At 42.5% G+C, this 23980-nt stretch overlaps 1 protein-coding gene across 1 annotated transcript in view; it reads left to right on the top strand.

Moving 5' to 3' along the window:
* The window catches only part of NECAB2 (N-terminal EF-hand calcium binding protein 2), a 378362-nt gene that overhangs the window by 305166 nt on the left and 49216 nt on the right, over positions 1–23980 (top strand). Inside the window, exon 8 of the mRNA XM_006133911.4 lies at positions 11333–11412. Within this exon, the coding sequence (XP_006133973.1) occupies positions 11333–11412 (80 nt within the window). The remainder of the gene's footprint in view (positions 1–11332; positions 11413–23980) is intronic.

Below are 23980 nucleotides of genomic sequence, written 5' to 3'. Positions count from 1 at the left end.
TTTTGTCCATGTATTATTATATAATTTCAATAAAACTCTTAAGCTCCCTTCTGTTAGGTGCTTAAGCATTCCATTACTTATAATATTTTTACTGGTGGCTCTATTTTTACATTTGTCTATAGTACTTTTTTTTTTTAGTTCCTATATGCTGAAATTTTCATTCAGCTCATTGTTTTTATGTTCTATACACCCATGTAAGAGGTCACAATTTTCTTAAAGAAATATTCTTTCCCCCTTCTTCCCCCCACCTGCCAAAAAAAGCACACCCTCTTTACTTTGATTTCTTTCACTACTAACTTTTTGGACTTATTTTGGTAAAATGTCTGCTTTTCCTAACTTTCAACTATAAAATAGGTATGGACTTGTTTTTATCGTATTTCACATTAATTCTTTTATCATAGAATCCTAGGGCTGGAAAAGACGTCAGAAGATCATCGTGTCTAGTCCCCTACCCTAAGCAGGACCAACCCTAAGTAAATCATCCCAGCCAGGACTTTGTCAAGCCGGGACTTTAAAACCTCTAGAGATGGAGATTCCACCACCTCCCTAGGTAACCCATCCCAGTGCTTCACCATCCTCCTGGTGAAATAGTTTTTCCTAATATCCAACCTAGGCCTCTCCCACCACAACTTGAGACCATTGCTCCTTGTTCTGCCATCTGTCACTACTGAGAACAGCCTCTGTCTATCCTCTTTGGGACCTCCCTTCAGGAAGTTGAAGGCTGCTATCAAATGCCCCCATCATTCTGATCTTCTGCAGACTAAATAAGCCCAAATCCTTCATCCTCTCCTGGACATATGCTACAGTCCCCTAATCATTTTGGTTGTCCTCCAATGATCCTTTTTGTAGTGTGGGGCCCAGAACTGGATGCAGTACTCCAGATGTGGCCTCACCAGAGCCAAATAAAGGAGAATAATAACTTCTCTAGATCTGTTGACAATGCTCCTCCTAATGCACCCTAATATGCCTTTACCCTTCTTGTCTACAAAGGCACACTATTGACTCATATCCAGCATTTCATCCACTGTTATCCCCAGGTCCTTTTCTGTTGAACTGCTGCTTAGCCTTTTGGTCCCCAGCCTGTAGTAGTGCTTGGGATTCTTCCATCCCAAGTGCAGGACTCTGCACTTGTCCTTGTTGAACCTCGTGAGATTTCTTTTGGCCCAATCCTCCAATTTGTCTAAGTCACTCTGGACCTTATCCCTACCCTCCAATGTATCTACCTCTCCCCCTAGCTTAGTGTCATCCGCAAACTTGCTGAGAGTGCAATCCATCCCCTCATCCAGGTCATTAATGAAGATGTTGAACAAAACCGCCCTAGATCCAATCCTTGGGGCACTCCTCTTGAAACCTACATCCAACCAGACATTGAGCTGTTGATCACAACCCATTGGGCCCGACAGTCTAGCCAGTTTTCTAGCCGTCTTACAGTCCATTTATCCAATCCATATTCCCTTAACTTGCTATCAAGTATACTGTGGCAGACTGTATGAAAAGTTTTGCTAAAGTCCACCAACTTCTCCATGTCCAACGAGCCAGTTATATCATCATAGAAGCTGACCAGCTTGCCCTTGGTGAATCCATGTTGACTATTAGATCACTTTCCCCTCTTCCAAGTGCCTCAAAATGGATTCCTTGATTTTTCCAGGGACTAAGGTGAGGCTGACCGGACTATAGTTTCCTGGATTGTCCTTCTTTCCTTTTTTAAAGATAAGTTCTACATTTGCTTTTTTCCAATTGTCTGGAACCTCTCCTGATCTCCAAGAATTTTCAAAGATAATGGCCAAAGCTCTGCAATGACACTTACCAATTCCCTCGGTATCCTTGGATTCATTAAATCTGTAGCCATGGATTTGTGTATGTCTAGCTTTTCTATATAGTTCCTAACCTGTTCTTTTGCCACCGTGGGCTGCCCACCTCCTTCCCATACTGTGTTGTCTTTTAAAATTCTTTTGACCTCTCTCTCTCTATCTCTGTCTGTCTTTCTGTCTCTCTTCTCTCTCTTTCTCTCTCTCTCACTCTCTCAAACCTCAGAATTTTTGTTCATTTTCCACAATAAATTCTCCAACTCTCAGAAACCTGTTGGGGAACATTTTAACTTGTCCAGGTATTCATTAATGGATTTCAAAGTCACTGTATCATTTCAAACCAATTTCAAAAGCCAGCTCGAAAGGGAAGCTACAGAACTTAATTTCATTTACAAGTTTGATACCTACAACAGAAGTCTAAATAAAGACCTTGGCTGGATGGCCCACTACATTCCACATCTTAATGACGTAAACCAAACAAAGGTTATTTAGAGCTGGCACTAAGTATTCTTCATTTAGCATGCATACTCAATGGACAATTTCTTTCCCCTTTTTTTCCTTTTTTCCCCTTATCCCCCCCCCCCCCCCCCCGATTCCCTCTCTGTGCTATTTATTTGAAAACTGGACCCCTTAAATGCCGTTCATCTGAATAAGTGGGTTGTGCCCATGAAAGCTCATGACACCATCTACATTTTTTGTTTTTCCATTTATAGGCTAACACGGCTATCCCGCTGATGCTTTGCAAACTTCATTCCAACAGAGAACTGTATTTCTGCGTTTGTGACAATTAGATGTCTGCAATTATAACTCCGTTTGTTATATTATTATGAAATTCATCTAGGTTATCACTTATATAATTGGTGCTTAGAAACTCTGCACATTTACTCTTTAAGAGTTCTCACTTTGCTTTTTTAAAGCTCCAGATAGTAATTCCTTCGGTGTTTTCAACACTACCGTGGTGTTGATACATATTTAGGCATAGAGAAGTGATCAATTCCAATTCAATCTTCTTTATCAGTTTTTCCAGCTCCATTTACTTGCATATTACTTGTTACAATTCCCAGACCTAAATGTGAAACTGTTCCATTCACCAAATTAAATCTAGCAAGTACTCCAGTATCTAGCAATGCCAGTTTGTGTATGTCAATTAACTGATTCAGGTTTTTGCCATTATAATCAGCTTTCCTATATCCCCATAATTCATTATCATTACCAAGGTCTCTACAGATAATACACAGACCTTAAGCACCCTTAACTAGGTCTTCCTGTTCTAGATTGTTTAATTTTTTACATGGATTGTAACATAGATTTGAATAAAGGGACTCTTATTCTGCAGAGGAATCTCAACAACATTGCACTAAAAACTTAAGTTCTGTACTCCTGTGTTACCATAGCTACGACCTTCTGTTATAAATATACAGATCCCTCCTCCTCTTGTTATTTCTCTGTCACGTCTGTGTCACGCTGTCTGAAGTGGCTCACGATTGTGAGTTCTTATATGAAGATAGTCTGTCAAAAGCAGACACCCCCAACTGGTGGTATGTTCTATAATCAGATTTTACCAAGCCAGTAACAAATGGGAATGACTGAATTACTACAGCAGTCATAATGGAGTCACAGATGGTTCCCTTAGGCCAGAGGTGGGGCAAGTGGAATCCTTTATTCAGTCAGGGACCACTGACTCACAGAGAAATCAGTTGGGGCCACACACGCAAGTGAGAAACAAACAAAACAAAACAAAAATTCTTACTGACCTGGCTCTGACTGAGAAACAAAACACTAATAAATAACCCTCTCACTGACCTGACCTCACTCACACAACTCTGGCACCAGGGCTCCCCTCATGCTCCAGTCCCAAGAGGGTGGGGTAGAAACCAAGTCTTGGGGCTTCAACCACCAGTGAGACAAGCCGGCGCTCGCACTCCAACCTTGCGGGGGGACACTGAAGCTTGGAGACTTGCTGCAGGGCTGGAGAGCAAACACCGGGTCACCCAGCTTTGGGGAAAGCCCCAAACCTCACTGCAGGATAGATCAAGGTAAGCTGTGGGCCAGACACTCCAGTCTATCTCGCGGCGCGGGCTAGCTCAAATATGTGATAAAAGCATGCAGTGTCGTTGTGACACAAGATATTACAAGGTGGGTGAGATTGTATCTTTTACTGAACCCGGTAAAGACCCAGTGAGAGAGAGAGAGAAAGAGAGGGTTTTGAGCCTCATAGCGCTCTTATAATAAAATATATTACTTCACTCACCTTGTCTATGTGTTAAATGATTACTTACACCAAAAATCACAGATCCCAGATACAGCCAGTCCTAGGAGACCAGCAGAGACAATTCTATATTAAACGTACTATAGGGTTATTGGCTAAGAAAAAAGAATGAAACTATTGAGAGGTCAAGCAGGTTAAAAAATATATGGACAGGCAAATCACACTCTACAATATCAAAAGGTAGCAGAGATGTAATAATTTGCCAGTTTCCCAGAACTCTTTTAGAGTTGCTAAGGGTAAATCTGATGAGCTAATCTTCTCATTTAGGGTACGTCTACCCCATCCCGCTAGTTCGAAGTAGGGAGGCTAATGTAGGCATTCGATATTGCAAATAAAGCCCAGGATTTACGTATCCCGGGTTTTATTTGCATCTTCCCGTCCGGTCACCATTTTTAAATCCCTTTAGTCTGAATTAACTGCCCGCGGCTAGACTAAGCCCTTAGTTCGAATTAAATGTTACTAAGGGCTTAGTTCGAATTAACGTTTAACTGCCGCGTCTAGCGAAGAGCAGTTAGTTCGGACTAAGGGGATTTAAAAATGGCGACCAGACGGGAAGATGCAAATAAAGGCCGGGATATTTAAATCCCGGGCTTCATTTGCATTTCGAATGCCTACATTAGCCTCCTTAGTTCGAACTAGAGGGCTAGTGTACACATACCCTCAGTTATTTTGCCCTGTTATAATCCTAACAGTCCAGAAATGGAAGAATTTTTCCTTGTGTCCATACTTCTAGCTTCTTCTCACAGAAAACAAGCTGACATGGTATCTATGGGGGCTCTTTATGGGCAGAGAGAGAGGAGTGCATTTAGAATCCTTGCTCTCCAGTCATCTTACACGAAGACCACTTGTTTTGAAATAAAGAATTTCTATTTTCCTGTTAATGATATCATTTGCATTACACAAGGCTTCTTTCTCATTTGATAGGTTATTTAGTTACAGGGGAATATGTAATGTAAAGGTTTGCTTTTACATTTAACAGGATAAAGATAAGTGCAAACAATTCATATAGCATCCCACTGGTTCTCATCAAGTTTAAACACAAATGCATTCTTATATATTTGACAATCAGCTTGATCTATATTAATACACAAGTGGCTTGGCTTCCAACTGTTCATCTCTAAGCAGTCAGTGAGACCTGAGGCTTGGGCATGAGCTGGCACCTACTCTGCACAGTCTAATTACCTCAGATCCTATAAGGTTTTCACTTATGTCTTTGGTACACACATACCATCAGGTTTGTTTTCATTTCAAACACTGTTTTCTTTAATTCCTGACCATATGTTATTGAATTATGTGTTAAAGCACAAAAACTATTAGAACCATGTTGTTTAAACTTCTTTATTACTTCATTTAAAATTGAACAAATAAGGTCTATTGGGAGATCGCCAATATGCATTATTTTTCTGTCACTTCTGTTATAATGTTTAATCTTTAGGTCTTTTTCTCTGTCTGTAAAGTACAATTCTCCTTCAAGTGGTGTCCTTGTGGGTGCTCCATGCAGGTATTGGTGCATCCTCAATCCATGGATTGGAGATTTTTTAGCCTAGCAGTGGCTTCCCCTACCCCACATGCACAAAAGCCGTCTCGCTCTTTTTTCGTCCGTTAGCTGCACGCACAGTGTGAGTCTCCCTCAGTTCCATTTCTACTGTCCTTGACAGAAGACGGAGTTTCCAGCAGTGCTCTCCTCAGCTGAGAAAAGATAGGAAAAATTAGTCAGTTGTTCTTAGACTTAGTCTGTTTAGTGTTTAGGAGTTAGTTAATCTGTGTTTCTTAAAAAAAAAAAGTTACACTCCGATTTTTTTCCTTGTCTCTTTTTGCCCCCAACTCCAAGTTCTTCATCCCAGTTCAGCATTAGGTAGGCTCCCCTGGCTTTAAAAAATGCAACTCCTGCAGAGACTCAATGCCCACCTCAGACGGCACACTTCAGCTACATCTATACTGCAAGCCTCTTTCGAAAGAGGCTTTTTTGAAAGATACTTTCGAAAAAGCCTCTTTTGAAAACGAGTGTCTAGACTACAACCGATACTTTCGAAAAAGCAAGCCACTTTTTCAGAAGAGAGCACCCAGGCAATATGGATGCTCTCTTTTGAAAAAGCACAGTTTGCATTACATAGCATCTTTTTTCGAAAGAGCACTTTTGAAAAAAGATGTTATTCTTCATAAAACAAGGTTTTCCACAGTCAAAAAAACTGCTGCGTTCTTTCGATTTACTTTCGTAAGAAAGCGGCAGCAGTCTAGACTCAGGGGAAGTTTTTTTGAAAAAAAGCCACTTTTTTCGAAAAAACCCTGTAGTCTAGACACACCCTTTATGTATAAAGTGCCTAGGCAAAGGACATAATGCGCAGATATGCCCACATTGTGAAAGCATGACCACCAGGGCCAGGAAAGACTGGGAGATGAGGCTTGAAAACTTGCTCTGGCAGAAATTTCTCCAGCTGCCAGAAGCCAAGATGACTATCCCTTTGGAACCTGTAACTCTGAGAAAATAGGCTAATTCATTGCCCATACAGCCTCTCCAGCATGGTCCTTGCCAGTCATGACATTGACTTCGCATGCCACGCACTCTCTGGTATCGTCAACATCTGGCACAGCACGTAAACAAAAAACGGCGCCAAGCCGGAACCAAAGAGAAAGGGCATCCCAACAGCATCAACAATACTGGCAAATATGCTGCCTCCACCAGTGCCAAAGGACACGATAGCACCGCAACCAGCAGAATCTCAGCATCCAGCACCATGGGCATTCCTCAGCACCGTAAGTGCCAAAGCCCTCCCTATCGCTTCCCAACATGACAGACAAATGTACCACCAGAACCCTCAGAATCTGAAGCTCACTGCCTGGCTTCTCCATGGTTCCGGAATGACAGACTTACCTGCTCCCAGAGAGTGAAACAGATCCTCCTCAGCAGTCGCCACCCTTCCACAAGGTACACCTATCAAAACAAATGGAAGAGGTTTCAGGAATGGTGCTGCCAGCACCATCTACAGCCACATACCTCCCCAATACCTACCATATTGGAATACTGAATGGATCTCAGTGATGCAGGGCTCTCCATCTCCATCTCTTGGCCATTACTGTTTTCCATGAGCCGGTAAATGACATCTCAGTGTTCACTCATCCCATCAGGAAGAGGTTCCTAGCCAGCCTATTAAAAGCACACCCCCATATAATGTCCACTTGTTCCACCATGGACCCTAAACCTTGTGTTGGACACATTAACAAGACCACCTTTCGAACTTTTAGCGACAGCCTCAGTGCAACACATGGCCATAAAAGTGTCCTTTCTTGTCATCACATTGGCATGAAGGGTGGACAAGATCGCAGCCCTTGTGTTGAGACCACCCTACACACTTTTCACCAAGGATAAGATTATCCTCAGACCCCATCCTAAGTTTTTGCTGAAGGTCATTTCCAATTTTCAAATCAATGAGCCCATCTACTTACCCACTTACCATCCCAAATCACACAACTCCCCGAGGGAAGCGATATTACACACCCTTCATACAAGAAGAGAGCGCTCATTCTGCATAGATAGGACTAACCCTTTCAGACATTGAAACAGACTTTTTCGTATCCATGTCCAGCTCTACCAAGGGAAAAGCTGTGTCCACACAATGAATATCCAGATTGATAGCAACTTGCATAAATACTTGCTACAGACTCTGAAGCAGAGAGTCACACTGCCTTCTTATACAATGTACTGCTAGCCAGCATCTATGGGGCCACTGCTAGACCTTGCTGTAGCACATAATGTTGTGCGAAAATACTCACAACATTATGTGCTACAGCAAGGACTAGTACCTCCCACATCTGTAGGTGACTCCATCCTTGCTTCTTCTGGCACATGACTCCAAAGATCCACCCCCATTGCTGTAGGTACTGTTTTCAGTCACCTGAATGGAGAACCCACAGGAACACCACTAGAAGGAGAAGAAGAAGTTACTCACCCTGAGCAGTAACGATGGTTCTTAGAGATGTGTGTCCCTGTGGGTGCTCTACTACCCTCCTTTCTTCCCCTCTATTTTGGCATCCATTATAGGATTTCCAGTAGAAAAGGAACAGAAGGAGACTTGTGCAGTGCGTGCAGCTAACAAACAAAAAAAGCATGAGACAGCTCCTGCACATGTGTGGTGCAGGAAGGCACTGATAGGCCAAAAATCTCATATCAGCGCAAGGACATACCGACACCTGACAGGAGAGACACATCTCGAAGAACCATTGTGGAGTAACTTCTTAATCACTTTTAACATAAATGCTATAAGCAAAGACATCTTCATCTATTCTCCTTATATTATCTGTCCTGCCCTGAACTCCATGTTATTGTACCGGCGGCTCTTTTCCTTCACTGGCATTTTCCTCCTTCTCCACATTTCACTGTGAATGTCTTTCAGTGACTCCTACATGGGGTATTTTATGAATTGTTAGAATTTTCTGTACTTCTTTAGCTCATCCCACTTCCTCATACCCTTTGAAAGCTGCACTGTGCTTATCTCCACAATTGTGGCATTTTAGTTGTGGTCCTTTCCTACAGCTCTCCTGTGAGTGTTCCCAATGAGTACAATACCTCATTTTTGCCTTTCAGGCAGCCACCATATGCCCAAACCATTGGCATTGTTGCTGTGTCAAAGGGACTTGGATATATGGTTTAACCCAGAAAAGTTGATACCCTATATTAACTCAGTCAGGTGGTGTTACATTTTTAAATATTACTCGGATGGCTGTGGATGCTTTGAGTTCTCCCCATCTCCTGATAATCAATCATTTAACAAACAGCACTTGGTCCTCCCCAATATACCCTTTAAATTTCATCCTCAGTTATATCTATGGGAACTCCGTACATTACTCCTTTTGCTTCTCTCATAAATGTAGGGAGCTGGCAAATTGCATCTGTTTTCCCTAAAATTGTCATTTTAGGAGTTTCTCATCTTGTTGTCTATGTATTCATTCTACTAATGAATATATACTGTGCGTGTATAGTTCTGATACATCACCAAATCCACTCCACTGTTTCCATGGGATTAACATCTCCCATCTTTATATCTTCAGCTAGTAAATCAAAATGTTGATCTCTTTTTTCCATCTTTGTCTGCTCCCTCTTCTCCAAATACAGATACTTCTGTTTTTTGATTTCCTAATCTGAAGCCATTCTTTGTCCTTTGTTGCTTCTCTCTTGTTTTCCAACTTAACTTCCTAGCCTTTCTCTCTCAGGCTACGGCTACACTGCTGTTTTTTTTACAGAAGAAGATATGCAAATTGCACTCGCATTTGCTTATCTTTTTCCGATTCTTTTTTGGAAGAGGTTTTGCCGCTATTTGGCCCTGCATAGACCGGACCAAATGTCGGGAAAAAACCTGCTTTAACAAGACCCCTTATTCCTCATAAATTTAGGTTTACAGGGTCTTGTGAAAGAGGGTTTTTTTTCCCCAACATTTGGCCCCATCTACATGGGGCCAAATAGCAGCAAAACCTCTTCTGCAAAAAGAATCGGAAGAAGATATGCAAATGTGAGCACGATTTGCATAGCTACTTCCGGAAAAAAATGTCAGTGTAGCCATAGCCTCAGATTGTTTTCCAGCTGGGGACAGCCAGCCAAACCCCAGTTTAAACTGCCACTGAGTTCCAAGTCCCAGCTCTCAGCCCCTTCTAGCCTACACTGCCAGCCTGGAGACCAACCAGAGTTGCATCCCCCCGCCCTCAGCCTAGCCCAGCCAGCCATCAGCCTCCCCTTCTGCTCCAGACTTCCTTTCTTCACAGCACCATCCAGCTGCTTCCCAAAGTTTAAATATTTTAACCCTCTGGCTACCATGCACACACAGCCAGGCTGCATAACTGGCACCAAGCCCACCTTAATCCAGCTCTCTAGTGGCTCAAAGCTCAATCTCTTATTCAAACATCCCTCAACCCTAATATCCCAAACTTTCAGCAAGTCAAGATCAAATGTTTGCTGCTTGGTCCCATCTCTAGCTTCTATTTATATTCATGAAAGTGTGTAATGCAGTGATCTGCATCCATCTCCATGGCGCTCGCTGTCTGTGAACATAATCCTTTCCACATCAGTTAACAAAGAGGCCCTGTAGAAACCTTGCATTATGAGACATATGGAGAGTACTTCCTCACCCTCTCATCCCTCCACACTTTCTAATCCTAAGGTCTCAGAAACAGAGACCCTAACTAAATTGGTCCTCAGCTTCGAGCACCAGCAAAAGCCAGTGTATCTGTGGTACATGTCTGCTTACCACCGATTCTTTGCCACAGCTTTTACCAACAGTGATGTCACATGCACTCCCAGGGTTGTTGCATTCTGTGTCCTTGTCTTTCGGAACTAGTTAATGTTCTGGCTTTGGCTCTTTGTGATGATATTTGGAGAGTAGCATAGCTCTATTCAGCAAAGGACAGAGCAGCTTCCCACTGGGAAATGCTTTCCTGCAAGGCATGATTTGGACTGAAGATCCCATGCTAAGTTTATCACAGGCAAGGATGCACTCCATCTTTTCCTTCCGTTTGGAGCCAGTGTTTTAAAAGTGTCTCCATGAAGTTTTCCCTAGTGCCCTGCCCCTGCTTCCTCCTAAAACAAGTCTCAAAAAGCCTCTCAGCTAGTCACCTTTCTGATGAGACAGTCCAAAAATCTAGCATGCCAAAGTCCTCAGGCTAAGAGGGCGGAGAATTGAACTCATATTCTGTAATGTCCAGCAGTATGGGTGTAATGTAAACACTGCCCTGGTGATTGTAGCAAAGAGTTTCTCAGCCCAGAGCGGATTTATGTAACTGAGAAGAAATGGCAGGTCTTGTGCTGGCTATCTTGCCAATCTATGCCTCACACTCAGCATCTTCTGCAGTGCTCCAAATTAGATGTAAACTGCCTGGAGACCAGGTAGCTGCCAAGCAATGTCTGATAATGGCAGGTTACCAATGGGAACAGTCTGAGAACAAGTATAATATCTATCTACTACAGAGAATAGTTGTGTAAAAATTGAAGTATGTCCATTGATCCTGGGAAGACCCTTCTGGCACAGAGCTGGGTTTGTGTTATATAGTGATTTCTATTCACTTCCTCAATTTACACTCAAATATCAGTGCAATCCTGAAGCCAATACTAAACTCAAATGTCTTTCCAGTGACTTCAGTTATAGTTGGATCAGGCCCTTTCTGAGGGAAAATTAAGAAGTCAACCTGGTTTTAAGCACCTTAATCATGTGCTCAGTACATATGTGTAGGCTTATTTTTTGGTGTATTTATATTTGACTTCTTATATTAGGTTCTTCAGACACCAAGGAAGAAGGGCTGGAAGCACAGATTAATAGATTAGCTGAGTTGATTGGAAGACTGGAAAATAAGGTAAGACACTTTTTTTCCTAGGTTTTGGCTAGAAAAGCTCACAGTCTAGTTTATTCTTTAGTTTGGGAGACTGCTATGAATGCTGCAATCTTAAGCCAAAACCTGCCCACCATTTTTCCTCTATATTTGCACATTCCCAAGAGTTTATGCCAGCTACCACACTAGGTCTGACTCAACAATGATAACATGCCACAGAAAAAGGCATTGCCAATTAATGCTTTTTCAGAATATTTAGATGGATGTTGTCAATTTAAAAATCATATTTTAAATCATATTCCTTGCTTGTTCCTAGTGTCACATTTGTTGATTTATGCGTTCAATTCCCTGGTCACCATTTCTAGATTTTCTTTACTGAGTGTGTTTGCATTTTGCAGACTTTGGAAAATGAAAACAGACCAGTTTGTGACTCTTGCGTACTAATACATTGCTGCTGCATGTGGGTCACAAATACTGCATTGGAATTTATATATCCAACAAACAAACAAACAAACAAAAAATAAGACTGTTTTGGTCTTTCATTTTTGGGCAAATCTTTTACCCAGTGCATAGCCCAAGTAGCATAGACCAGGGTAGGCAATAATTTTTGATGGGGGGCCACTCCAAGAATTTGGAAACTTGTAAAAGCCCACATTCTTCCATATTAATGGAGGAGGTACAGGTTCTGGGATGGAGGTTGGGTGCAGAAGGGAGCTTGCAATAAGGAATTAGGGTGCAGAAGAGGATGGGAGTCTGGGAGGGAGTTTGGGTGAAGGAGGCAGTTGTGACCTGGGTTAGGGGACTATGGTGCAGGAGTTTGGGTTGTGACCTTGGGCAAGAGGGAATTGTGACTTGGGGCAGAGGACTGGGGTGCAGGGGTTTGGGTTGTGACCTGGTGCAGGAGATTGGGGTGCAGGATCTAGGAAGGGATATGAGTGTAGGACGGGGGCAGAGGATTTGGGTTATGTGGGGTAGGGGAGCAAAGGTTTGGGGTGCCAGAGGCAGGCTCTGGCTGAGAGACTTACCTGCTTGACCCACCACCAGCAGCCTTCTCAAGCAGACTCTCTGCCTGCCCCATCCCCACATTGGCTGAAGAGCCATGTTGTTTTTGAACAGGTATGAACCTGAGGGGAGATGGGAAGGGTGCTTCACAAGCTGCTTGTTTGACAACCGGCAGCTCCCATTGGCTGGAAACTGGCCAATGGAATTGTGCTGGGGGTGGGAGCAGTGCATGAAGCCTTTGTGCCCTTCCCCAGGCTCAAAGCTGTTCAAACAAAGCCCCACAGCGGCTTTTCTCAGCACCGTACAGAGGGGCAGGCAGAGAGTCTGTTTGAGGCTCCCTGCTGCGTCCACAGGCCAGATGCAGCAGGTTGGTGGGCCAAATCCAGCCTGCGGAAAGTATTTTGCCCAGGCCTGTCCTAGATGAACATGCTGAGAGAGACAAGGTAGTTGCCTCTGTCAACCCCTATGTGCCAGTCTCCACTGCAGCAGTGAAGATGGATATGTGCATGTACCCCAGACCCTCCTGTTCCTGCCCTTTGTAATACTATCTCTTCTTTCTGCCTTTGCATTAAAACAGCTCTGAATCTGCTGCCATAGAAGCTGGTATGGGGATGTTGATACTGAAATTAGACACCCCTGGCTGGTCCATGCCAGCTGACTGAGGCTCACATGGCTTGGGCCAATGTGCTGTTTAACTGCAGTGAAGATTTTTGAGTTCTGGAGCCCTTCAACCTTACAGAGTCCTAGAGGCTGGGCCTCAGCCTGAGCCTAAATGTCTGTACCACAGTTAAACAAACCCTTAGCCCAAGCCCCACAAGCGTGAGTCAGCTGTGGGATTTAAATTGCAGTTTAGACATACGTTAGGTGCACAAAGGAAGGCTTTGGACCTGCTCCCTATGGGCCTAATCCTTCAAGCACTGCTTGCACAGATCATCCCCAGTAAATACTCACAGCAGTAAGTTTGCAAGGTCACCACCTGAATAAACTATACAGAGTGTCAGCAGTTTTAAAATCAGCACCATCCTTAACAATTGTGTGCCCCTTACTATACTATGCTTACAACAGATCTACAATCACTCCTTTTCAAAAGCCATCTTTTAATATCCCTTTTCAATCATTCTGTGTGCCACTGTCATTATAATCAGCAGTGATGTAAATTGGCCCTTCTTTCAACACTGCTAGATAGGCCAGGTTCTAGAAGCCTATAGATTGACTGGTATATTTTAAAGCAACAAAAGATTGCCTCATTTAAAGCATATTCTCTTGGCAGCCTCTGCTTAAGTTGCCACCAGCATTTCTGAGCTGAACTTTCATTTAGCATTTCAAGCTGTAGCTCCACCATCAAAAATTTTGTGCATGCTGAAGTACTTGACAGTGTGATTGATTTTAAGTCAGACAGGGTAATCTGTTAACAGACTTCTGAAGGGGTGTGTGTGTGCGTGTGTGTGTGTTGATAGGCAGAAGTTCTCACTTAATTCTATGTCACTTTATGAGACTACATTGCTATGCATCAGTTTGTGACGTTTGTACGGCATTTTAAGATGCTTTTCAATGAATGGCACTAGTCAAATGGCATAATCATAATTCTTGGGAATAACCACAGGAACCACTAAAACAGTGATGGTAATGAACAAACCACAGGGATCAGACAGAAATAACACAAATTGAGTCTGCAGATGAACAGCACATCCAGTTTTACTTGTAAAATGAGCAAATTTCTACAGATTCTTGACATGACACCAAGCAAGGAGCCCCGTGATCCTGGTTTTGGTAATTTGCCAGAGTAGAGACATACTTTCAATTCTAATCAGTTCAAATAAATCTTTCATCCTGACCATAGTTTTGGTGCCACTGATAAACCTCAGGTTCTAACATATAATTTGATATGTTCCCCTCTCTTCTTTTCTGCTGGTGAATCATTTTCTTTAATGAGTGCCATGAATATGTGCTTGATGCTTTCAAGCTCCTTTATTTCACATAATGCAGTTTTGCCCCACAATCTGTAAATCCTCCTCTATGGCAGATAGCTAATCCTGGGGCTTAGAAGGGTAGGGCAAACATGCTCCCATTTTAACATGTATCTCTTCTTCAGTGCTTTAATTACCCATAAAGCTGTGCATTGGGAGATTCTTCAGAGGTATTCAGCCTCTAAGAAGCTGGTTCTTCAGATGTGCAGTGGGCTTGGGAGACCCGTAAGGAGAATGTACACCTTTTGGACTTTCCCATAGAGGGTTAAGCAGACTTAGGTTAGCTCCCCAAAGATTTTCTGTGCTAGCTTTGGATTTCAAGCAAACTTTGAGCTGAGGAGTACTCTCTGAATTTAGGGAAAATAATGTGGAAAAAGTCCAAGGCAGCGCCAGGAAATTCTCCTCTCAGACTTCCAAATTAAAAAAAAAAAAAAAAAAAAAGATGAAATGAGAATAGACTATCACTAGAGAGAGCAAAATAGTTGCTTAGAGCTGTCTTGTCAGGAGGTCTGAGTTTGCATACTCTGAATTCAGAGACTCCAGGCTTTCAAATATCATAGCACAAGGTATATTTCTTTACATAGTCAAATCACATTCCCGCTACAGCTATAGTGTTCCTCCCCCTCCACCTCATGTTAAGAGCAGAGCCCCACATCATAAAAGCTAGTATGTTGCTTGAGTCTCCTTGGAGGCTGGGAGACCAGGCATGAAATCTGGTATCTATTGGTAAATGGTTCCAAATGCAACATCATCGCATGTGGAGGCTCAGTGGTCTCTCTAGGGTGGGGACTGGTGCAGATTGAAAAGCACAGAAAGAAAGTTGCCAGAAGCATCTAATTAAAACTAAAATGTTGATCATCCTCTAAGTGTAACAGGAAAAGAAAAAATAGAAAAAAACCTGATGTTTTTTAATTGTTGTCTTTATGAAAATTAGAAGAATTTTGACCATATCTAATGTATCCTTATCTCTTTTTTATTATAGACTGGTTACTTTGCATATGATAGAAGGTAGATAAATTGTAATCTGAGGTAGGACAAAAGGAGCCACTGCAACTCCAGCCAATCAAAGTGTGAATTGCCTTTAAGGATGTGTCTCATTGCATAGTTGATTATAGAGATCCTTCCAATTAAAGCCCTGAGAAAACTAGGAAAACTGAATAAAACCCACACATAAAACGTGTGTGTGTGTGTGTGTGTCTGTGACCCCACATAAAACGTGTGTGTGTGTGTGTGTGTGTGTGTGTGTGTGTATATATATATAAACTGTAAAACAAGATGACATTTAACTAACTTTAAAAGGGGAAGTCCTTGATTTAAGCCAGTGGTTACCAACCAGTAGATCGGGATCTACCAGTATTTCTTGGAGCCTCTGACTGGTGATCCTGACTGGTTTGGCAGGGAAGCTATCATATGCCGGCACTCCAGTTGCCCCTTCACCCACTGTCATGCTGCTCCTGCCCTCTGTTTTGGAGCACCCCTTGGGGACCTCTTGTTTGTCGTGCAGGGTGTGGGGGGAGAAGAGGGAGGTGCTGATGTCAGGGTGTCCTTCCCCCCCCCCCTCCATTCCTGTACCTCAAGGAAGCCAGGAAAGGGTATTTGGGTTTGAGGTAGATCTTACGTTGCACTTAAATTGAAAAAGTGATCTTGTGGTTAAAAAGGTTGGAGACCACTGATGTAAGCTTTCTGACTCCATCTACTGACTAAAACGTAAAACTGCATCTTTCTGCAGCAGGAGAGGGGCCGACATTGGCGGAGCGGGGATGGGAGGGCACTTGGGAGAAGAGGCAGGGAAGCTGTGGAGTCCTGCAGGGGCCCCATAGCCAAAGGGCTGCAGAGCTGTGCCCCCAGCTGCTAGCTATGTCCCTGGCTGCCGGGCTGTACTCCCAGCTGTTGTTGATCTGTGCTTCTAGCCCCCTGCTGTAGGGCTCTGCAGCCACCCTGCTTCTTCCCTCTACTACCTCATGTTCCCCTTCCTCCCTGAGCTTGAATGCCACAAAACAGCTATTTGCTGTGCTCTGAGAGGGCAGGGGAGGAGTGGCTGAGTGTGGGGCCCCCAGCCTTTCTCTCTGAGCGCTCCAGCCCCAGAGCACTCATGGATGCCAGACCATGGATGTGGCCGGACAAGGGAAGTCCAAATTATATAGGTCCAACCTATTCTGTATTTATTTAAAATGTAGTGATTTTACAGTAACTTAAAATAGTCTTGGAACCCAATAAACAGACACATGGCATGGCTAAGGAGTAGAGGAAAATTATTTTTGCAGAAGGAAATAGTCACTTTCAAAAGTAGCCTCCTCCGCTACTAGAGAAAGTAAAAGTTAAACCTCAGATAAAGACCTGCCAAAGCAGTAGGTTGATACTGCAAAAGTACTGCAAATGTCAATCTCAGTTTAAATGCAAAAGCAACTAGGAGCAGTTAAAGCATAAATAAGACAGTTTGAACTACTTTGGCAATCTCTATGCAAATGCTGTGCTCCCAGAAAAAAGAAACAGAACATTTAAGTTCATTTCAATCATCAGTTGAAGCATCCTTTTAGTTTCTGCAAAGTTCCTTCTTCACATATTAATAACCAAATCTATTTCAAGCAGTCTTATTCATCCTAGCTACAGTGATGGAGCAATATTCTTTGATATGGATAGCATGCCTCTACAACAGTGGTCTCCGACCTTGTAAAGCATGAGATCACTTTTTGAATTTAAATGCAATCCAGGATCCACCTCAAACCCAAACACCCTTGCCCCACCTCTTTCTCGTCCCTTCTCCAAGGCCGTGCCCCTCCTCACTCCATCCTGCCTCCCTCCCTCATCCTCACTCACTTTTATCAGGCTGGGGGCAGATGGCTAGGGTGCGGGGGAGGGAGGATGTGGACTCTGATCTTGGGCTAAAGTATTTGGAGTGTGGGAGGGGTTCTGAGCTGAGCCTAGGACAGGGAGTTGAGGTGCAGGGTGCTGGCTCTGGGAAGGAGTTTGGGTGCAGTGAAACTCAGGGCTAGGGCAATGGTTTGGGGTGCAGGAAGGGTTCAGGACTGGGGCCAGGGTTTGGAATGCAGGCTCCAGCTGGGCACCACTTACCACAGGTGGTTTCTGGGTGGTAAGGCAGGTTTACTCCTACTCTGGCCCTGCAGCCAGGAAAATCTCTACATCCCTGCCTCTCTCTGCTCTGTGGAGATGGGGTAGAAGGAGGGGTACCCTGACATTAGCACCCCCTCTTCTTCTTCCTGTGCCCTGCACAGCAAGCAAGAGGCTCCCAGGGATGGGGGAGGGGAGCAGGTCCAAGGCAGAGGGAAGGAGCAGCACGACAGTGCTTAGAGGGGAAGATGAAGTGCCAGTACTTGACAGCCTCCTGGCCAAACCAGTCAAGATCACCTGTCAAAGCCTCCAAGATCTACCAGTAGATCCTGATCTACTGGTTGGTGACCATTGCTCTACGATGAATCTCAAGAATTGTTGGCTTTTCATTCCACTGCTGTTATTTTGGGCAACAACAGTTATAGCTTAGCCATTCTCCTGATATTTTCTGTAGTGCCTTGCAGTACAGCCACTGGTTGCCTTTTTTGTCTGCGTTTTACATTTTTTTTAGTTGATTTGTACAAGCCACATATCTGCAGATGTTCCTGAGTTCTGGAAGTAACCGTGACACCTAACGTAAATCGATTCTTGTTACTAGCTGCCATCTGAGAGCTTGCTGCCCTATTTGGAATGTATCCATGAGCAGGTGCAGCGTACAGAGGGAGCTCGGTGGCTTGAGCATTTGCCTGCTATACCCAGGGTTGTGAATTCAATCCTTGAGGGAGCCATTTAGGGATCTGGGGCAAATCTGTCAGGGATGGTACTTGATCCTGCCATGAGGGCAGGGACTGGACTCAATGACCTCTCAAGGTCCCTTCCAGTTCTATGAGATGGTATATCTCCATATATTTATTTACTTTAATCATCAACTATCATGGATAACTAGTTTCTTTCAAAACTTCATTTTTTCAACCATAACCAAACATTGATTTTTAACAAATTCTAAAACTATAAAAAAAAGAGACTTTAACTTATTTTCTGACTGACTCTCTTAAAGATGAATAGCAGGGAACTTGAGAAGAGGAATCACCTTCAGCTGAGATTTGATCATGGCGTTATCACTTCAGCCCCTTCTCAGCAGAGGACTGTTGGCCAGGCATTTTCCAGGGGTTCTCTGGCTTTGGAACTCCTTTCTTAATCTGTCAGAGCCCAGATAAACGCTTGTCTTCACATTTCACTTCTAACAAAGGTGCCTTTGTGTATCTCCGGGTGACAGACATGCATGAGCTGTCCAAAGATTAAAACCCAATGAAAGACAAGGCACTTCAGTTTTATCACCACTAACCCTCTTTACCTCTCAGTAAATCTGAAGTGCCCGATCTTCACTGTTTTTATCTCAGATAGCTCATCACCCTAATCAATGAAGACAAGGTATTTAGTGGTTTTCAAGATGTTCAATAGGTTTATTGTCACAGCTCTCCATGGGATAGGAGAAAGATGAATAGGCGCTGATGGCAGGATTGAATTATTGCTGTGATGAAAATGCAGATATTCTCCAAAATGCTTTTTTCCCCTTTCCCTGCATTTCTATTGAGCTGATTGTATGGGAAAATAATCCCACTGTGGCCCTTCAGCCTGTTAAATTGCATTGTGGTTCTTGTAGTCCAATACACAGAGACTTGCTTTTTCGATGCTCTTTTTTGAAAGATGCTCTTTTTTGAAAGAGGCTTTTTAAAAAGTATCTTTCGAAAAAGCCTCATTTGAAAGAGGCTTGCAGTCTAGACTGAGCCCTGGTGCTAAATGGGTGCTCCATAATCACAAATAAATAATTCTTTATCTTTTATTTGCATTTTTTACAATGGAGAAGACTAATTAATCCCCACCTCCTCCCCACAGAGTTAGGCCTTGCATGCTGTTTGCTGAGCTGGACAGGAAAATAGAGGATTATAGTGGCGGACACTCCAGAGCAGTGGTGGACAATCTGTAGCCTGTGGGCTGCATGCGGCTCATCAGGGTTCTACATGTGGTCCACAAAACGTTTTGTTTACCGTTGCCCATACTCAGGGTAGCCAAACTCCTCTGGTTTCCATACGTGTCGTTTTTTCTACTGGTGTTACTGAAGCGACATGCACATAAAGCAAGAGCATATGAAGTGAGGGGTGTGCTGTTTGCATGGAACGCTGACTGTGAGAGCCATGTGTGCCCTCTCCATTCAGTCAAAGCGCTGCTACATTTCAGTAGACACCCAGCTAAAGGTACATAAGAGCAGTTCGCAAAACAACCCTATCCCAGGAGGCAATCCTGCAGCTCACTGATCTGGAGGGCCACTCGTGTGGCCCAGTCACTAGCCTGGGTTGCCTATCACTACCCCAGAGGGACTATGGTATCTTGCTTTTGAAAATGAGAACACACCAGCTGCTTTCAAGTGGTGAGAAACATGATGTGTCTCTCTGAGAATGCAACACACCTCTGTTTTCTTTAGAAAGTGGGAAACTTCACAAAGTTTCTTTGTTTGGTATTTTAGAGTCTCTCAAAGGAGCTGTGTTCTCAAGGAGAGTTTTGCTTTTCTTCAGTTGTCAGGTCTCCCTTTTCATTGGTTTGCCCAATTTTCCATGGCATTTTCCCATTCCTGTTACATTTGTGAAGAGGCTTTTTGAGAAATTAAAAATATGTAATGAAAATAGCCCATTATAGGGGTGGGGCAAGTGTGGCTTTAGAGCCTCATCTAGAGACCCCTGAACTCAAGTAAAGTTTTTTTGTTGACTTCAGTGGGCTTTTACCTTGGATCAGGTCCTTCACAGGATTAGATAGAGTGTTATTTAGTTGGGAGAGCAAATTTATAGTTTATCCGTAAAGCTTTTTTGAAAGTTTTTGGTTTTACAGTATTTATTTGTTCCTTCCAAGTTATCAAGACTTCTCCAAATCCTGAGGGGTGAAACATCCCCTGAGCATAATTCCATATTCATTACAGAATTTGGGTACTGAGCAGTAAAAAATTAATGTGTCTATATGTTGAATGATGAGGGCAAAAAGAAACATTGAATGGTTAGCCACTCACCAAATATGATCTGGGCTGTTTACTGCATGAGGCCCTGTGGAAAAAATAGTATGTGACCATGTAACTAACAGATATATCATATGCATACACGCAAGGGGAGCCAAATTAAGATTGCACAGGCAGTCTTACTTAAAAATAATGTTACTACTAACAAGAAGGTTGTTTCCTGACCAAATTACAAACTAAACCAGTGTAAAGAGTCCAGTTCTGCTCCCGTAAAGAAAATGGAAAATTTACAATTTCAGAGATTGCCCTAAATCCAGCGTAGTTCATCTGATTTACTGCATTTGCATGAGTGTGACTGAGAGTAGAATGTAATCTGTTGTCTCTTTTATACTCACCTACAATTTTGTACACATGGATAGATCAGCAGTTTGTCTGCTGAACTCAGTGTCTCAGGAGATCACTTCCAGACCCATGTTCCTGTAACAGGCCAGTCCAATGTTCCTATAACAGGCAAGCAAAAAACCATTGAGAGCTACCAACATTCTTATTCTGAACAGCAACATTTTAATATACAGTTAGACACCTCAGAAGAATGTTTACAGTTCATGTGCCTGGGTAGCCCCAAATTTCATTAGTAAAGAAAATTATCCCCCCAAATTTTGACTCATACATGTTTATAAGAGCTACCAATAGGAGAACAACTCACTTTTGTCTTTCTATTCAGTTGTCTGTGAATGTGTCTGCATAGGAAGGGTTCTTACCAAAGGAGGATTTGTCATTATGCAATCAGGAGTGATTCAAAGGCTTTTTGGCTGGCAGAGCCCTATAGGGGTAATTTTGGACCTAGGTGAAGCAGAGTACTTCATTATGGCAATCTTAACAACTATAAAAACTGAGGATGTTAAGCACTTTAACCCTGTTTGTGGAAGTGGGAAGTGGTTTTCCCTGTTAACTCTGCTTTGCAGGACAGAGAGGACACAAGGGTTGCTGTTTGCTCCTGGGTGAAAGAAGCCGGTCAGAAACTAATAAATATAGCCTTTAAATATTGCTTTTCATCTTCAAAAAATGCTTTAAAAATAATAAGGACCAGATTCTGCCCCATTAAAATAATGTGCCAGTTCAAGCTCAGAATAGGGATTTCAGATCTGAATCCCTCTTAAATGTGAAGGTGTTAATTAGAGGTAGGGGTGGCCGTACTGGGATAGACCAAAGGTCTGTTTAGCCCAGTATTCTGTCTTGCGACTGTGGCCAGAACCAGGGCCCCAAAGGGGAATGAACAGTACAGGTAATTCTCAACCCATGTATCCCCAGTCACTCATTGCCAGCTTCTGGCAAATAAGAATACCATTCCTGCCCACCCTGGCCAATAGCCATGGCATTGATGGACTTGTCCTTCATGAATTTATCTAGTTATTTTAACCCTATTATAGTTGTGGTCTTCACAACATACTCTGGCAAGGAATTCCACAGGTTGACTGTGTGTTGCAAGAAAAAAAGCCCTCCTTTTGTTTGTTTTAAACCTGCTGCTTATTAATTTCATTTGGTGACTCTTAATTCTTGTGTTATGGGAGAAACTAAATAACTTTTCCTTAATTGCTTTCTCCACAGTAGTCTTGTATCTATAAACATCTATCATATGCTTAGTCATCTTTTTTCCAAGATGAAAAGTCTTAAGCTACATCTACACTTAAGAGAAAAGTCGGAAAAAGATACACAAATTGTGGTTTGCAATTTGTGTATTTTTTCCAAAAGAGGCTTTTCCAAAATTTGGCCCATCTATCCAAGGCCAAATTTCAAAAAAATCTCCTCTTTTGGACCATCCCTTATTCCTCTCACCGAGAGATATACAGGTGCGCCGAAAGAACATGACCACTTTTTCGGAAACTGTTCCGAAAAAGCAGACGCATTCCTTGGACATGGCAGAGCTTTTCTGGGATACAGTATCCCGAAAAAACTCTATAGTCTAGACATAGCCTTAGTCTTATTAATCTCGTCTCATATGGCAGCCATTCCATATCCCTAATAATTTGTCTTGCCCTTTTTTTGAACCTTTTCAAATTCTAATATAGCTTTTTTGAGATGAGGAACCACATCTGTACACTGTATTCAAGATGTGAGCGTACCATGGATTATGTAGAGATAATCTGTCTTGTTATCTATCCCTTTCTTAATGGTTCCCAACATTCTATTTGTTTTTTTAACTGCTGCTGCACATTGAGAAGATGTTTTCAGAGAATTATCCACAATGACTGCAAGATGTCTTTCTTGTGTGGTAACAGCTATTTTAGACCCCATCATTTTATATGTATAGCTGGAATTATGTTTTCCAATGTACATTACTTTGCATTTATCAACATTAAATTTAATCTTCCATTTTGTCACCCAGTTTTGAGAGATCCTTTCATAGCTCTTCACAGTCCACCTGTCTGTCTTTGTATCATCTGAAAATTTTGCCACATCACTCTTTATGCCTTTTTCCAGACCATTTATGCATATGTTGAATAGGACTGTTCCAAGAACAGACTCCTGGGAGACAACACTATTTACTTCTCTCTATTCTGAAAACTGACTATTTATTCCTAGCCTTTGTTTCCAATCTTTTAACCAGTTATTAGTACACGAGAGGACCTTCCCTCTTATGCCATGACAGCATTCTTTGCTTAAGAGCCTTTGGCGAGGGATCTTGTCACAGCGTTTCTGGAAATCTAAGTACATTATACCCACTGGATCCGCATTGTCCTCGTGCTTGTTGACCTCCCACCCTCAAAGAATTCTAGTTTAGTTAGGTGTAATTTCCCTTTTCATAAACCATGTTTACTCTCCTGCAACAAATTATGTTAATCTGACAATATAGTTCTTCTCTATAGCTTCAACCAGTTTGCCTGGTACTGCATCAGGCTTCTTAGCCTGCAATTGCTGGGATTACCTCAGACTCCCTTTTTAAAAGTTGGTGTCATATTAGCTATCTTCCAGTCATTTGATACAGAAGCTGATAGGTTACACACTGCAGTTAATACGTGAACAATTTCACATATGAGTTCCTTCAGAACTCTTGGGTGAATGCTATCTGGTCTTGGTGACTTATTACTGTTTAATTTATCAAATTGTTCCAAACCCTCCACTAAAGACACTTCAGTCTGGGACAGTTGCTCAAGATTTGTCATCTAAAAAGAATGGCTCAGCTCTGAGAATCTTCCTCACATCCTCAGCCATGAAGACTGATGCAAATAATTCATTTAGTTTCTCCATAAAAGCATTATCCTTGAAATGCTCCTTTAGCATCTCAATTGTCCAGTGGGTTTGCTTAGCAGGCATCCTGCTTCTGATGTACTTAAAAAATAAAATTTGTTATTACTTTTTGAGTCTTGGGCTGGCAGTTCTTCAAATTATTTTTGGCCTTCCTAATTATATTTTTACACTTCATTTACCAGAGTTTATGTACCTTTCTTTTTTCATCACTGGAATTTAACTTCCACTTTCTAAATGGTACTTTTTTGTCCTTTCGCTGCTTCTTTTACTTTGTTGTTTAGCCCATGATGGTACTTTTTTGGTTCTCCTTTTATAATCATTTAAGTTGAGCCTCTGTTATGGCATCTTTGAAAAATTTTCA

This window comes from Pelodiscus sinensis, chromosome 12 (genome assembly GCF_049634645.1).
Source record: "Pelodiscus sinensis isolate JC-2024 chromosome 12, ASM4963464v1, whole genome shotgun sequence".
Lineage (NCBI taxonomy): Eukaryota > Metazoa > Chordata > Testudines > Trionychidae > Pelodiscus > Pelodiscus sinensis.
This window is presented reverse-complemented; position numbering and strand designations above follow the sequence as displayed.